Source organism: Stenella coeruleoalba, assembly GCF_951394435.1.
Source record: "Stenella coeruleoalba genome assembly, chromosome: 15".
In the NCBI taxonomy this organism is placed as follows: Eukaryota; Metazoa; Chordata; class Mammalia; order Artiodactyla; family Delphinidae; genus Stenella; species Stenella coeruleoalba.
In genome coordinates, this window is record NC_137161.1 from 12,325,313 (window position 1) to 12,338,589 (window position 13,277).

The 13,277-nt window shown below is 41.6% G+C and overlaps 1 protein-coding gene across 2 annotated transcripts in view; it reads right to left on the minus strand.

Annotated features, from left to right (window-relative positions):
• ARFGEF2 (ARF guanine nucleotide exchange factor 2) overlaps positions 1-13,277 on the minus strand; it is a 99,352-nt gene that overhangs the window by 20,135 nt on the left and 65,940 nt on the right. For both annotated transcript variants that reach the window (XM_079944288.1, XM_079944289.1), the window contains 4 exons: positions 5,404-5,576; positions 3,037-3,197; positions 994-1,124; positions 715-844 (listed from right to left, as the gene is read on the minus strand). In XM_079944288.1, coding sequence (XP_079800414.1) covers positions 715-844; positions 994-1,124; positions 3,037-3,197; positions 5,404-5,576 — 595 coding nt within the window. The remainder of the gene's footprint in view (positions 1-714; positions 845-993; positions 1,125-3,036; positions 3,198-5,403; positions 5,577-13,277) is intronic.

Genomic DNA, 13,277 nt, shown 5'->3' on the forward strand with positions numbered 1-13,277 from the left:
TGTATGTATACTATAACCTCAACCACATCTGAACCATGTAGAAGACTGAGGGAAGTTTGCCACAGCATTAAGTCTAATTTCGGAATGGTAAAATTATGAATTTTCTGTATATTCCTAATATTCTTTATTAAGCATATGGTACTTTTATACCAGGGGGAGGGAGGAAACATTGTTCCTAAAAGAAGGTAAAAATGTTGCATTCCCATCTAAAAATCTTGGGATAGAACATCCTTTCCTAACCCCCTTGTCCCTAGACAAAGACTCCTAGATGCATCAAACATTCTTTTAAAAAAAGGCCTAATATTTGCCAACATTATCTCCAGCTGTAACCTCACTAAAAATCCTTTTAATGGATTTTTAAAGGGACAAGAGATGTTCCACATTTTACCAACTGTTCAGAAGTTGATATGAAGCAAATAAAATAAGTAAGAGGACCAGTGGGGTGCCTGCGTGTCCAATGCCTGAGGGCCAAGTAGGCAGACGGTGGTGACTTATTTCCCCTCACTCTTCCCCGGATGCGGAGAGTTTCTTAGCACTACTCGATACTGGTAGAAGAAGGCCAGGAAGGATGTTTCCATTTTCAAAACAGACCCGAAATGGCTCAGTATTTAAGACTTCCGTGTGCTGTGGATGATGCAGCAACACCAGACGCAGACAAAGGCTGGAGGGGCTCTTCTCCCATCTCCCCAGGGCAGCGCTTTAGTCATCACCCACCTCCGACTGCTGCTCGGGGAGTTTCATATTGTCAAAAATCCTGAACACGATTCTGAACAGGTCCTGCCACCAGTGCTTTTCAAAGGTATGGCCATAGCTCTTCATGATCTCGAACATGACCGTGAGCCCTCTGGAGGAAAGAAAGCCAGCATGGAAGAGGGAACGGGTGGGGGAAGAGGACAGCAGAGAAGACAGTGGGAGAGCCTGGGGCCGGGGGAGCAGGGGCTGGAGGCTCATTCAGTGACGGAAGGAAGGGGCACCACCCTAGGTCACGGTTACCTTGTCCGTACATCTAGCTTGCATCTGTTAATGATGCAGGAGAGCTCGAAGAGGATGGGGAACCAGCCTCGGACCCAGACTCTGTCGCCAGTAGCCACATTCATGTCGTCGCTTGTGTATTCTTGCAGCACCTACAGTGAGAATCACCTCTCAGAGACAGACTAAGCAAGTGAAAGGGAAGAACTGAAACAGAACTACATGAAGATTAAAGCCCTGCACATTTTCCTCTCCTGAAAATACCCATTCAGCAAGGGTCTGATGGGAAATCCTGAGGAGACAGAGACAAGCCTGTTCCAAGGGCACATGAGCAGTTTTCCCCTATGAATCTTTGGAATTTAGTGGGCTTTAGAATAAGTTGAGTGGGACTGACCACAAGAGTCCTGGGGGCAGGAGGTGGTACATTAAGAAAAGCAATAAAGGTCAAATGGTGATAGCAAAATGTCCAGGATGATTCATATCTTAGGTCTTTCTGGGATGTTAGTGTAACACGTATTACTTAAAATAATAGCGGCAGCAGCTACTATTTACTAAATGCTTGCTGTGGGTCAGGAACTGTGACGGTGCATTACATGGATTAACAATTCTCACAACAATTCCATGAAGCAGGTAGAAATAATGGTCCCATTATACAGATGAGTTAACTGAGGCACTAAGAGATTAAGTAAGCCGCCCAAGGTCATGCAGCTGGCAGCTGGCAATCTTTCCACAGTCTGAGTAGGAAGCCCTACTTTCTGCCCTATCTCTGGGATCTTGAGCCCTCTGTTCCTTAACCACTCTTGAAGTAGTATTGTCTGTGGTAATGGAATTTCTTTAACCTACCCTGGTTATTTAACATTAGGCAATTTCTCTCTCTGCTTTGGTTAACTCCCCTGTACAACAGGGATATAATTACTCATCTCGTAGGTCTGATGTGGGATTAAACAAATCTACACACACAAAATGCCTAGAATGTTGCCTGACATGTAGTGAGTACTCAAATCAACAGCAGCTCTCATTACCATCACATCTTACTGAACCATTGTAGGGACCAGACATATCATCTTAGGGGTTTACACTTCTGTAAAGAATGCTTAAGAAGAGATCTATACAGGCCATCAATTTAGTCGTGTTCATTTCCACCCAATTTCAGTGTTTTGAGACAGTCAGCTGAACCAAACAGGACTCTTTATTTTTTAAAGGTTTTTTTTTTTTTGATGTGGACCATTTTTAAAGTCTTTATTGAATTTGTTACAATATTGCTTCCGTTTTATGTTTTGGATTTTTGACCGCGAGGCATGTGGGATCTTAGCTCCCCAACCAGGGACTGAACCTGCACACCCTGTACTAGAAGGTGAAGTGTCAACCACTGGACCGCCAGGGAAGTCCCAAGCAGGCCTCTTCAGAAAGGTGAGATGTAACAGAAAAACCCTAAACATTTTCGGAAGTAAACAAAAGGTCATCTTGTTTTTGTTTTTTTTTTTTTGTGGTACACGGGCCTCTCACTGCTGCGGCCTCTCCCGTTTCAGAGCACAGGCTCCGGACGTGCAGGCTCAGTAGCCCTGGCTCACGGGCCTAGCCGCTCCGCGGCATGTGGGATCTTCCCGAACTGGGGCACGAACCCATGTCCCCTGCATCGGCAGGCGGACTCTCAACCACTGCGCCACCAGGGAAGCCCAAAAGGTCATCTTTAAATGTGATTTCTCAACCACATCACAGTGGTATAATGTCATTTCCTAAAAGAGAGGTTTGTTTTCTTTCAAATAGAAATGTCTTGCTTCTTCAGCTTTGCCAAAATTCATAGCTAAACTACTATTATCATCTACTAAAACAATCTGTAGAATACCATATAAAAGTTCAGTGTGAATAAAATAACTTCATACGTACAAAATAACATAAAAGATATAACCCCTGTGATGGCAGCATTCTGAAATAAACACCTAGTTTAGGGGAAACATGCGTTTCTAAAAGAGTAGCTGGAAAGGTCTTTGCCAGGAGCAAGGGGTTTTTGCCTACAACTCCTTTCCCCCCTCACAGGCCAAATGAGTGAAGAGAGGAAAACCGTACCCGAGGCCTCTCGGAGACATATTTCCCACAGAAGCGGATGAGCCGGATGGCTTCCATGCTAGTGTCAGGGAAAGCAGCATTGCAGGCAAACTCTGATAAGCACTTCACAGCATCCTGAAAGGAATCGATGGCTGCAGGGAAATGATGCTGGAAAATGGTTGCTGGGGAAACAAAGGTACATTTTTTATAAGCCCAGGATTCAGAAATGGGGATTAAACACACACACACATATATCAGAGAGGATTACTTTTGTGAAAATCTAAGGAAAGCATGTCAGTGTCTCTGGAAGACAGGGTTTCTTATTAAATTATTCAGGAATGAATGCATTGAGTACAGCTTGGGCTAAACTACACTGGTTCCTGAGCTCACGCAATGATGTAAAGGCCTAAACAGTCACTGATTCAACAAACATTTGCTGAGTGCTGACTACATGCAAAGCGTGGTTGTGGGCCCTGGGTACACAGAGGTAACCAAATTTCCTGCCTTTGCTCCAATGGGCAAGATGGACAATAATCACCTAAATCTGTAGGTATGTAAAATCATCTCAGCTGGGGTAAGTGCTGAGTAAGGGGACAGAAGATAGAAAAGGCTGGTGGTGAGGGAAGGGGGACTCTGTAAAGAGGTCCTTTCTGAGAAGCAGCCCTAAGGAAGTGAGAGGACAGCCAAGAGAAAACCAAGTTTCACCAGGATGCCAAGGTGTCCGTTTTAGGATGGAGCTTGCATAACCACATAAGATATAAACGTGGATATGTGTGGGGTTGGCCCAGAGGGTCTGCCTGACAGAAGCTGAGCACTGAGCAAAGCTCTGGCCCCAGTTCTGGGATTCTGAGCATGTCCCTTAATTCCCCAGCTGTTTCCACCCTAAGACCACACCTCATGCTACCTCACTAGAGCCTTATGAAGACAAAGTGAGATAAAGAAAGTCAGTGAGCTAAAGGTGACAAGCAATTTAGAAACTGAAGGTTTTCAAAACCCTACAAATACCACCTAAGAGAAGAATACAAAAAGTTAAATGACCTCAAAAAATCAAAGCTGACCCACTGCTTTACAATTTCCACAAAAACCAAGACAAGTAAACATCTTGTGACGTGATGACAGGCAGGACCGGGGACCTGTGGTCAGTGCACAGTGGAGGGACACTGCACCAGCTCCAGGCTGGACTGCCAGGTGTCAATCTTCCACCACCTCCCAGCTGCATGACCTCAGACAAGTTGTCCTACTTTACTTTTCTGTGCCTGTTTTCCTCTTCAGTAAAATAGGGGGAAATAATGGTATCCACATCAGTGGGTTCAACCAACCCCAGATCGAAAATATTCGGGGAAAAAAAACTGCAGCAAGTTCCAAAAAGCAAAGCTTGAATTTGCTGTGCACTGGCAACTATTTACATAGCCTTACGTTGTGTTTATGAGTAATCTAGACGTGATTTAAAGTATACAGGAGGATGTGTGTAGATTATATCCATTTCATCTTAGGGACTTGAGCATCTGTGGATTTTGGTACCCGAGGTGTGTCCTGGAACCAGTCTCTCACAGATACGAAGGGATGACTGTAGTCAGTTCTTGTTACTCATGGTACTTGTGTTCTACAAAGTTGCTGTGAACAATGAATTAGCAAATACTGAACCATCTCCTAGGGGAAAAGGGGGTTAGGTTCCTGCGAGGCTCTGGTTACAATACTTTCATCAACCTATTAACACACAACCTTGTTTTACGTGTGTTTCTGTTTAACTTATTTAATATATTTTGTTGATTCATTAACATTACACTCATGGCCAACAGCTCTATAACTCATGCCTGAACGGAGTTAACCTAAAACATGTTATTTTTCTCCATAAAGTACACCACAGTCTCCCTTAGGAACACTGGCCAGCACTTCAGCACTGGGCTATGGACTGGTTTAAATGGCAAAGTTTAACTAAGACAAAGATGCCAAAAACGTGGCAGTAAGTTTTTACCACAGAAAGGCTACCTGTTTATTTACAGTAAGAGATCTGAAACACGAAGGCCTTGTTCAACCTCAGCTGGGAATGTGTGCCTTGGGTGACAAGCATTTTGCTGCTCTGTGCATGCACATGTCAGCAAATGACCACAAAAGGGCCAGGAATGTTGGTTTTGGGATTACGTATAAATTTTAGCAAGTAGGTGAACTCACAAATGTGGAACCTGCAAATAATGAGCGTCGACTGTGTTTCCTTCCTAGGGTTGTTGGGCACATGTCAAGAGCCCAGCACACCACCTAGCACGTTAGCACATCACAGTGTAGCTAAACAAGCAAGCCCCGCTTGGGAGTAAAACAGATGGGAAAGAAATGATCACCCTTCTAGACTTGCATGTGGGACATTAGTCAGGAGGGAACAGATACACTTACTGACGATGTGGCCTGTGGTCTGGAAGGCCAGCTCCACGATGTTCCCGTCGTGATCCGAGGCGGCCTGGTGGAACACGGCAAAGATGTTCTTCCAGCCTGAGCGGATGTTGGCCGCCTGGGAGTTCACCATCTGGGTGATGCAGCGGATCACCATGTCCCGGATGGTTGGAGACCTGAGGAAAGAATGGGGTAGCCCATGTCATCTGTACTTGGGACAGTGGGAAGATAAACGAATACAGCTCATTGTTTAGAAGCAGCACTTAAAAAAACATTTTTTAAAGCATGTCATAATCTACATTCATTAAAAAAAAATTAGAGACAACAAAAAGAAAAAATAGTAAGACAGTCAACATGTCAGTTAGTTGCCTACCCAGCAGTCATCTTCCCACCTCCTTAATAAGTCTGATTTCATCTGGGCAGCGACATGCCCGACCTCAGGGAACTGATCATAAATAATATAAGACAATATGACAATCTTGTCTTATGTGCCAGGACCTCAATCTCCCAGCCTCCCTTGCAGCTAGGGGAGCTACATGACCTGTTCTAACTAATCAGATGTAAGAGAAAATCTATGGGTATGGGAGGGGAGGGATTTCTAGCAAGGTTCTGCTTTTGTCTTAAAAGGAATACACTTGGGGGCTTCTCTGGTGGCGCAGTGGTTGAGAATCCACCGGGTTCGTGCCCCGGTCCGGGAAGATCCCACATGCTGCGGAGTGGCTGGGCATGTGAGCCATGGCCACTGAGCCTGCGCGTCTGGAGCCTGTGCTCTGCAACGGGAGAGGCCATGACAGTGAGAGGCCTGCGTACTGCAAAAAAAAAAAAAAAAAAAAAGGGACACACTTGGTAGGCTCTGCCCCTTTTCCTCTTGTTCCCATTCTGTTGGTGGGCTCTGCCTCTTTTAATCACTCCCACTGTGAACACGGCATGATGCCTGGAGCTAAAGTTTCTGTCCAGCAATCATGAAACAGTAAGCTCAAGGAAGAAAAGCACCCTGTTTATGGCCAAACAAAGGGACAGAAAGAACCTGGGTCCTTGGTTACAATTTGGGCTATGGAACCAAAGTTGGGACTGCCTGCTTCTGACTTGTTAAGTAAACAATACATAGACTTGTGGTTTAAGCCACTGTTGGTCAATTTTTCTGGCCCCAAACATTTAGACTAATATACTCATAATTTTGCCACCCAGAGATAACGATTCCTAAATTCTTAATGCATATCCTCTTAGGTTTTTGGGCAGAGATATTTGTGGATGGCAAACATACACTTGGATGGGAGCATACATACATAACTTAAGATGAATAAATTTAATTATTGCAAAATAAAACATGAAGACAGAAAAAATGGTCCATTTTCTGAAGCAGCTGCAAGGTTCAACACGGTGTGACCTGGATATTTACAACAGATTAGCACATATGTCTTTCAGACATATATGATTATGGGGTGAACACTATTATCTCACAAATAGCAAGAAGCAAGCAACACAAACCTAATGCTTCTATCATACTAGCTTTGAAAGTCATTAGAGAGGTTTTAGGAGAGACTTGGCTTGCAAATTTCACCTGGCTTAGGATAACATTCATGCTTGTCTGCTGGACCTATACTAACTGATAATAGGAAAGGTTGCTTAGAGAAGGCAAGGAGAAAGTTAAAAATTAGCTGAAAGTCCACAAAGAAAATTTGCTACCTGCAGATAATGGAGGACTGACTACATACCTAGGTGACTTTAACACATAATACCAATGAATTCACAGTTTTCTCTCCTGGGAAAAAAAGGCAACTTGTTGGCAAGAACTATACATATTTATTAAAATATTTTTTGCCTGACTGTTAAAAGTAATAAATGATGACAATAAATGTTCTAGAAAATGTAGGGAAAAACATAAAGAAAAAGATTCTTTTATATGATGCTATGGCATTTCATATGGAGAGATATACTATATCACAACCTTTATTATTACAATGACTGCCCAATTCTATAACCTGCTCTTTTCACTAAGCGACTAAGCATTTCTCATGTTATAAACTTTCTTTTTTTAACTGAATTTTATAATTTTATTTATTTTTTTATACAGCAGGTTCTTATTAGTTATCCATTTTATACATATTAGTGTATATATGTCAATCCCAATCTCCCAATTCATCCCACCACCACCACCACTTTACCCCCTTGGTGTCCATACGTTTGTTCTCTACATCTGTGTCTCTATTTCTGCCCTGCAAACCAGTTCATCTGTACCATTTTTCTAGGTTCCACATATATGTGTTAATATACGATATTTTTCTCTTTCTGACTTACTTCACTCTGTCTGACAGTCTCTAGATCCATCCACATCTCTACAAATGACCCAATTTCATTCCTTTTTATGGCTGAGTAATATTCCATTGTATATATGTACCACATCTTTATCCATTCGTCTGTCAATGGGCATTGAGGTTGCTTCCATGACCTGGCTATTGTAAATAGTGCTGCAATGAACACTGGGGTGCATGTGTCTTTTTGAATTATGGTTTTCTCTGGGTATATTGCCCAACAGTGGGATTGCTGGATCATATGGTAATTCTATTTTTAGTTTTTTAAGGAATCTCCATACTGTTCTCCATAGTGTATCAATTTATATTCCCACCAACAGTGCAAGAGGGTTCCCTTTTCTCCACACCCTCTCTGGCATTTGTTGTTTGCAGATTTTCTGAAGATGCCCATTCTAACTGGTGTGAGGTGATACCTCATTGTAGTTTTGATTTGCACTTCTCTAATAATTAGCGATGTTGAGCAGCTTTTCATGTGCTTCTTGGCCATCTGTATGTCTTCTTTGGAGAAATGTCTATTTAGGTCTTCTGCCCATTTTTGGATTGGGTTGTTTGTTTTTTAATATTGACCTGCATGAGCTGTTTATATATTTTGGAGATTAATCCTTTGTCCATTAATTCATTTGCAAATCTCTTCTCCCATTCTGAGGTCTGTCTTTTCGTCTTGCTTGTAGTTTCCTTTGCTTTGCAAAACCTTTTAAGTTTCGTTAGGTCCAACTTGTTCACTTTTCTTTTTATTTCCATTACTCTAGGAGGTGGATCAAAAAATACCTTGCTGTGATTTATGTCAAAGAGTGTTCTTCCTATGTTTTCCTCTAAGAGTTTTATAGTGTCCGGTCTTACATTTAGGTCTCTAATCCATTTTGAGTTTATTTTTGTGTATGGTGCTAAGGAGTGTTCTAATTTCATTCTTTTACATGTAGCTGTCCAGTTTTCCCAGCACCACTTATTGAAGAGACTGTCTTTTCTCCATTGTATATCCTTTCTTCCTGCATCATAGATTAGTTGACCATAGGTGTGTGGGTTTATCTCTGGGCTTTCTATCCTGTTCCATTGATCTATATTTCTGTTTTTGTGCCAGTACCATATTGTCTTGATTGCTGTAGCTTTGTAGTATAGTCTGAAGTCAGGGAGTCTGTTTCCTCCAGCTTCCTTTTTCTCCCTCAAGACTGCTTTGGCGATTTGGGACCTTTTGTGTCTCCATACAAACTTTAAGATCTTTTGTTATAGTTCTGTAAAAAATGCCATTGGTAACTTGATAGGGATTGCATTGAATCTTTAGATTGCTTTGGGTAGTATAGTCATCTTCACAAAATTGATTCTTCCAATCCAAGGGCATGGTATATCTCTCCATCTGTTAGTATCATTTTTAATTTCTTTCATCAGTGTCTTATAGTTTTCTTCATACAGGTCTTTTGTCTCCCTAGGTAGGTTTATTCCTAGGTGTTTTATTCTTTTTGTTGCAATGGTAAATGGGAGCGTTTCCCTAATTTCTCTTTCAGATTTTTCATCATTAGTGTATAGGAATGCAAGAGATTTCTGTGCATTAATTTTGTATCCTGCAACTTTACCAAATTCATTGATTAGCTCTAGTAGTTTTCTGGTGGCATCTTTAGGATTCTCTATGTATAGTATCATATCATCTCAAATAGTGACAGTTTTACTTATACTTTTCCAATCTGTATTCTTTTTCTTTCTTTTTCTTCTCGGATTGCCGTGGCTAGGACTTCCAAAACTATGTTGAATAATAGTGGCAAGAGTGGACATCCTTGTCTTGCTCCTGATGTTAGAGGAAATACTTCCAGTTTTTCACCATTGAGAATGATGTTTGCTGTGGGTTTGTCATATACGGACTTTATTATGTTGAGGTAGGTTCCCTCTATGCCTACTTTCTGGAGAGTTTTTATCATAAATGGGTGTTGAATTTTGTCAAAAGCTTTTTCTGAATCTATTGAGATGATCATATGGTTTTTCTTCTTCAATTTGTTAACATGGTGTATCACATTGATTGATTTGCGTACATTGAAGAATCCTTGCATCCCTGGGATAAATCCCACTGGATCATGGTGTATGATCCTTTTAATGTGTTGTTGGATTCTGTTTGCTAGTATTTTGTTGAGGATTTTTGCATCTATATTCATTAGTGATATTGGTCTGTAATTTTCTTTTTTTTGAAGTATCTTTGTCTGGTTTTGGTATCAGGGTGATGGTGGCCTCACAGAATGAGTTTGGGAGTGTTCCTTCCTCTGCCAATTTTTTGGCAGAGTTTGAGAAGGATGGGTGTTAGCTCTTCTCTAAATGTTTGATAGAATTCACCTGTGAAGCCATCCGGTCCTGGACTTTTGTTTGCTGGAAGACTTCTAATCACAGTTTCAATTTCATTACTTGTGATTGGTCTGTTCATATTTTCTATTTCTTCCTGGTTTAGTCTTGGAAGGTTATACCTTTCTAAGAATTTGTCCATTTCTTCCAGGTTGTCCATTTTATTGGCATAGAGTTGCTTGTAGTAGTCTCTTAGGATGCTTTGTATTTCTGCAGTGTCTGTTGTAACTTCTCCTTTTTCATTTCTAATTTTACTGATTTGAGTCCTCTCTCTCTTTTTCTTGATGAGTCTGGCTAATGGTTTATCAATTTTGTTTATCTTCTCAAAGAACCAGCTTTTAGTTTTATTGATCTTTGCTACTGTTTTCTTTGTTTCTATTTATTTCTGCTCTGATCTTTATGATTTCTTTCCTTCTACTAACTTTGGATTTTGTTTGTTCTTCTTTCTCTAATTCCTTTAGGAGTAAGGTTAGATTGTTTGAGATTTTTCTTGTTTCTTGAGGTAGGCTTGTATAGCTACAAACTTCCCTCTTAAGATTGCTTTTGCTGCATCCCATAGGTTTTGGATCGTCATGTTTTCGTTGTCATTTGTCTCTAGGCATTTTTTGATTTCCTCTTTGATTTCTTCAGTGATCTCTTGGTTATTTAGTAACGTATTGTTTAGCCTCCATGTGTTTGTGTTCTTTACGTTTCTTTCCCTGTAACTGACTTCTAATCTCATAGCGTTGTGGTCAGAAAAGATGCTTGATGTGATTTCAATTTTCTTAAATTTCCTGAGGCTTGATTTGTGACCCAAGATGTGATCTATCCTGGAGAATGTTCCGTGAGCACTTGAGAAGAATGTGTAACCTGCTGTTTTTGGATGAAATGTCCTATAAATATCAATTAAATCTATCTAGTCTATTGTGTCATTTAAACCTTCTGTTTCCTTATTAATTTTCTGTTTGGATGACCTGTCCATTGGTGTGAGGTGTTAAAAGTCCCCCACTATTATTGTGTTACTGTCGATTTCCTCTTTTATAGCTATTAGCCGTTGCCTTATGTATTGAGGTGATCCTAGGTTGGGTGCATATATAATTGCTGTATCTTCTTCTTGGATTGATCCCTTGATCATTATGTAGTGTCCTTCCTTGTCTCTTGTAACATTCTTTATTTTAAAGTCTATTTTGTCTGATATGAGTATTGCTACTCCAGCTTTCTTCTGATTTCCATTTGCATGGGATATCTTTTTCCATCCCCTCACTGTGAGTCTGTATGTGTCCCTAGGTCTGAAGTGGGTCTCTTGTAGACAGCATATATATGGGTCTTGTTTTTGTATCCATTCCGCAAGCCTGTGTCTTTCGGTTGGAGCATTTAATCCATTCACGTTTAAGATAATTATCAATATGTATGTTCCTATGACCATTTTCTTAATTGTTTTTGGGTTTGTTTTTGTAGGTTCTTTTCTCCTCTTGTGTTTCCCATTTAGAGAAGTTCCTTTAGCATTTGTTGTAGAGCTGGTTTGGTGGTGCTGAATTCTCCTAGCTTTTGCTTGTCTGTAAAGCTTTTGATTTCTCCATCAAATCTGAATGAGATCCTTGCCAGGTAGAGTAATCTTGGTTGTACGTTCTTTCCTTTCATCACTTTAAATATGTCATGCCACTCCCTTCTGGCTTGTAGAGTTTCTGCTGAGAAATCAGCTGTTAACCTTATGGGAGCTCCCTTGTATGTTATTTGTCATTTTTCCCTTGCTGCTTTCAATAATTTTTGTCTTTAATTTTTGCCATTTTGATTTCTGCGTGTCTCGGTGTGTTTCTCCTTGGGTTTCTCCTGTATGGGACTCTCTGCGCTTCCTGGACTTGGGTAGCTATTTCCTTTCCCATGTTAGGGAAGTTTTCAACTATAATCTCTTCAAATATTTTCTCGGGTCCTTTCTCTCTCTTTTCCTTCTGGGACCCCTATAATGTGAATGTTGTTGCACTTAATGTTGTCCCAGAGGTCTCTTAGGCTGTCTTCATTTCTTTTCATCCTTTTTTCTTTATTCTGTTCCACAGCAGTGAATTCCACCATTCTGTCTTCTGGGTCACTTATCTGTTCTCCTGCCTCAGTTATTCTGCTATTGATTCCTTCTAGTGTATTTTTCATTTCAGTTATTGTATTGTTCATCTCTGTTTGTTTGTTCTTTAATTCTTCTAGGTCTTTGTTAAACATTTCTTGCATCTTCTCGATCTTTGCCTCCATTCTTTTTCCGAGGCTCTGGATCATCTTCACTATCATTATTTTGCATTCTTTTTCTGGAAGGTTGCCTATTTCCACTTCGTTTGGTTGTTTTTCTGTGGTTTTATCTTGTTCCTTCATCTGGTACATAGCTCTCTGCCTTTTCATCTAGTCTGTCTTTCTGTGAATGTGGTTTTTTGTTCCACAGGCTGCAGGATTGTAGTTCCTGCTTCTGCTGTCTGCCCTCTGGTGGATGAGGCTATCTAAGAGGCTTGTGTAAGTTTCCTGATGGGAGGGACTTGTAGGTAGAGCTGGCTGTTGCTCTTGTGGGCAGAGCTCAGTAAAACTTTAATCCGCTTGTCTGCTGATGGGTGGGGCTGGGTCCCCTCCCTGGTGGTTGTTTGGCCTGAGGCGACCCAACACTGGAGCCTACCAGGGCTCTTTGGTGGGGCTGATAGTGGACTCTGGGATGGCTCATGCCAAGGATTACTTCCCAGAACTTCTGCTGCCAGTGTCCTTGTCCTCATGGTGAGACACAGCCACCTCCTGCCTCTGCAGGAGACCCTCCAACACCAACAGGCAGGTCTGGTTCAGTCTCTTATGGGGTCACTGCTCCTTCCCCTGGGTCCTGATGCGCACACTACTTTGTGTGTGCCCTCCAAGAGTGGAGTCTGTTTCCCCCAGTCCTGTTGAAGTCCTGCAATCAAATCCCGCTAGGCTTCAAAGTCTGATTCTCTAGGAATTCCGCCTCCTGCTGCCAGACCCCCAGGTTGGGAAGCCTGACGTGGGGCTCAGAACCTTCATTCCAGTGGGTGGACTTCTGTGGTATAAGTGTTCTCCAGTTTGTGAGTCACCCCTCCAGCAGTTATGGGATTTGCTTTTATTGTGATAGCGCCCCTTATACTGTCTCACTGTGGCTTCTCCTTTGTCTTTGGATGTGGGGTATCTTTTTTGGTGAGTTCCAGTGTCTTCCTGTTGATGACTGTTTAGCAGTTAGCTGTGATTCCGGTGCTCTCGGAAGAGGGAGTGAGAGCATGTCCTTCTACTCCG